Here is a 3,729-nt window from a genome sequence, read left to right on the forward strand (position 1 = left end):
AAAATCACGTGCTTACAACATTGATCAAAGTATTAAGCTACTATTTATACAAGTGTTAGTTATAACTAACTCAACTACTAACTATAGTATAGTGTAATACTAACTACTTTCCTAAATGTAGTCCAGTTAAATAGGTGGGGCCTACATCTCTCAACACTCCCCCTCAAGCTGAGGGATGAAATGCATTCCTCATTCCCAGCTTGCTTAGTAAGTATCCATGATGTGGTTTGCACAAAGCCTTTGTCAGCTCATCTGCTATCTATTCTGTTGTACCAACATGCTGAGTTTGAATAAGACCTTGTACAAGTTTTTCTCTTACAAAATGACAGTCAATATCTATGTGTTTAGTCCGTTTAGGAAAAAATAAATATGCAGCAATCTGGATTGCTGCCTTGCTGTCATAGTGTAGAGGCACATGCAGAGCAATATCCACTCCTAATAACTCCTTGAAAAGTCCAAACAACCACATAATTTCAGCTACTGTGGTTGTCATGCTTCTGAACTCTGCCTCAGTTGAGCTTCTAGATATTGTCCCTTGTTTCTTTAACTTCCAGAAAATCACTACATCTCCAAATTTAACCACATACCCTATGATTGACCTCCTAGACTCAACACAAGCTCCCCAATCCGAATCACAATAGACTATTAGTTTATTGCAGCTTCCAGTTGGCATGAACAAACCAAGTCCAGGTGTAGACTTGATGTATTTCACGACTCTTCTAGCAACTTTCATGTGAAAAGTCTTAGGTGCATGCATATACTGGCTGAGTACCTGAATAACAAAGGCTATATCTGGCCTTGTCATTATTAGGTACGAAAGCCTCCCAACTAGCCTTTGATAATTTCCTTTCTCTTTAAGTTGCACATCTTCAGAGTCACTATCTTTTACTATTTGATCAAATTTAACAAAGGTGAGTTTTTGATTAAACTCAAGATGTGTAGAGGCTGGTTTTCCTCCTGCTAAGACAAGTTCGGATACCAATTCTAGGGCATATTTCCTTTGACACATTAGGATACCTTTCTCAAACCTTGAGAACTCAATGCCAAGGAAATATTTTAGCTCCCCTAGATCCTTCATTATGAACTTCTCCTACAAATCTTTTATGACCTGCTGGATGAGAAGTAAGTTGCTAACAGTTACCAACAAATCATCAACATAAACTAGGACAACACAAGATCAGCTCCTATTCTTTTGGTGAACAGGGAATAATTATACTGGCTTTGAGAAAAATCCATGTCTAGGAGTGCCTCTGTTAGCTTAAAATTCCATTGCCTAGGTGTTTTCTTCAATCCATACAAAAACTTATGTAGCTTGCACACCTTTTGATTCTCCCTCTGGCTTGAAAAGCCATCAAGAACTTGTATGTAGACCTATTCTAAAAGGTCACCCTGAAGGAATACATTATGAACATCCATATGAAAATGTACCAACTAGATGCAACAGCTAATGCAACTACAGCCCTCACTGTGACCATCTTGGCCACATGAGAGAATGTTTCTGTATAATCTAGGCCTTCTTGTTGACTGTAACCTTTGGCTACTAGTCTAGCTTTATATCTTTCCACTTCTCCATTAGACTTATACTTAACCTTGAAGACCCACTTGCATCCTATAGGAACTTTCCCTTGAGGCAGATCAAACAAGGACCAGGTGTTATTGTCTTGCAATGCTGAAATCTTAGCTTGCATAGATTCAATCCACTTTGGATAAGCACTTGCTTCTTTGAATGTTCTAGGTTCAATAATAGCTGAATATGCAGCAAGAGAAGCCCTGTAGTTTAAAGACAGTTGATTGTAAGAGACATGCTGTGATACAGGATAATGCCAAGTGGATTTCTTGGGCTATACTACATAATCAGTTAGCCATATAGGAGGTTTAGAAGGCCTAGAAGATCTTCTGAGACCTTCAGGAGAGACTGAGGGTGCAGAAGGTGGAATAGAAGGGCTTGGTTTAGAATGAGTACCATAGGGAAGACTAGAAGGAGAAGGCATTTGTTGAACACCAGAAGTAGGCAAATCTGAAACAGATACAGGTTGGTAAGTACTCTTTTTAATTGGTGCATCTGTGAACTCTAATATAGGAAATAAAAGAGAGGTTCCAAGTTGCATATGCTTAAAAGGGAAAATGTCTTCCTTAAAGACAACATCTCTACTAACAAAGAAGCCCTTGAAATGTAAACCATAGAGAATGTAGCCCTTTTGAGAAGATGAATATCCCATATGGACTGCTGGAATTGCCCTAAGACTAAACTTATCCCCTTTCTGCACTTTTGTGGCATAACATAAGCTACTAAACACTCTAAGATGTTATATGGAAGGTATATTCCAAATAGATCTTCAAATGGAGACTTGCCTTGAAGAAGTCTAGTAGGTAATCTATTCAGTAGGTACATTGTTGTAGACATACACTCACCCCAAAATCTCAGAGGTATAAAGGGTTGAAATCTGAGAGCTCTAGCCATATCTAATATAGTCATATGCCTTCTCTCCACCACTCCATTTTGTTGGGGTATATAAACACAAGAACTTTGATGAAAAATTCCTAGACTTTGCAACAAATAATGGAGTTAATCATTCACAAATTCAGTACCATTGTCAATTCTGAGGCACTTAACTGTAGTTTTAAATTGATTTGACACCATTGTAAGAAAGTTATTTAAAACTACAATAGTATCTGCCTTAGTAGTTAGAAGAAAAATCCAAATATACTTAGAGAAATGATCCACCAGGGTTAAAAAATATCTTTTGCTGTCATGAGTTGGTAGTCTATATGGACTCCAAACATCTGCATGAACAAGATCAAAAATAGAAGTAGAACAAGTGGTTCTAAGAGGAAAAGGTTGCCTTGATTGCTTTGCAATAGGACATACAGTACAATACTGATGATCAGTTAGATGTAACTCATGAAGATTTCAGTACCTTTAGAGGACCATGTCCTAGCCTCCTATGCCATAGAGAGAAATCATTACATGGACTTGTATTATTCAGGCTAACAGTTTTATTTGTGCTAACTATGGTATTTACACTTGGAGATATATGATATTCAAGAGTTTGTCTGTTTGCAGCCTTGAAGATGTAGAGTCCAAGTTCTTCTCTACCAATCCCCAGTACCTTCCCACTGAAGAGTTCCTGAAAGACACAAAAGTTAGGAAAGAATTCCACTACATACCTTAATTCTTTTGTGATTTTAGACACTGAGAGTAAGTTATACTTGAAATCTGGAATGAAAAATATATTTTGAATTTTCTTATTTTTGAAGAAAGAAGAGATTCCAGTATGTGTAATAGAAGCTTGTTCTCCAGTAGGTAATTGGACTTTATTTTTATCATTCTTTGATACTTCCTCATATGAGTCTAATAGGTTTAAACTATGCACCATGTGATTAGATGCTCCTGTGTCTGCTATCCAATTATGATCCACCAAAGTAGACATAAAAGCATGTAGTATACCTACTATCCCTGTAGTAACTGAGTTAGCAACAGGTTCAGTATCTTTGCCCTTGTTCAACATCTGCAGGATTTGCTGGTATTGCTCTGGAGTAACGCAGTTCAGCTGGTTGCCTTGTGTTTCTGAGGGCAGATTCCCATAGTTGTTCTCAATATGATTCATATTGTTGTTCATATTGTTCGCTTAAGCATTGAAACCTCCTCCTCTTCTTGAAATCACAAGGATATCCATGGAGTTTGAAATAGTTTTCCTTTGTATGGCCTTTACACTTACAATAGTCACA

The 3,729-nt window shown here is 37.4% G+C and overlaps 1 protein-coding gene across 1 annotated transcript; it reads right to left on the bottom strand.

Moving 5' to 3' along the window:
- Nucleotides 1–259: 259 nt before the first annotated feature.
- LOC138873080 (uncharacterized mitochondrial protein AtMg00810-like) lies at nucleotides 260–1,078 on the bottom strand. Its single transcript, XM_070151517.1, has one exon. It carries the CDS (start codon nucleotides 1,076–1,078, stop codon nucleotides 260–262), a length of 819 nt encoding a protein of 272 aa, XP_070007618.1.
- Between the last annotated feature and the right edge of the window lie 2,651 nt (nucleotides 1,079–3,729).

The sequence above is a fragment of the Nicotiana sylvestris genome, chromosome 7, assembly GCF_000393655.2.
Source record: "Nicotiana sylvestris chromosome 7, ASM39365v2, whole genome shotgun sequence".
Lineage (NCBI taxonomy): Eukaryota > Viridiplantae > Streptophyta > Magnoliopsida > Solanales > Solanaceae > Nicotiana > Nicotiana sylvestris.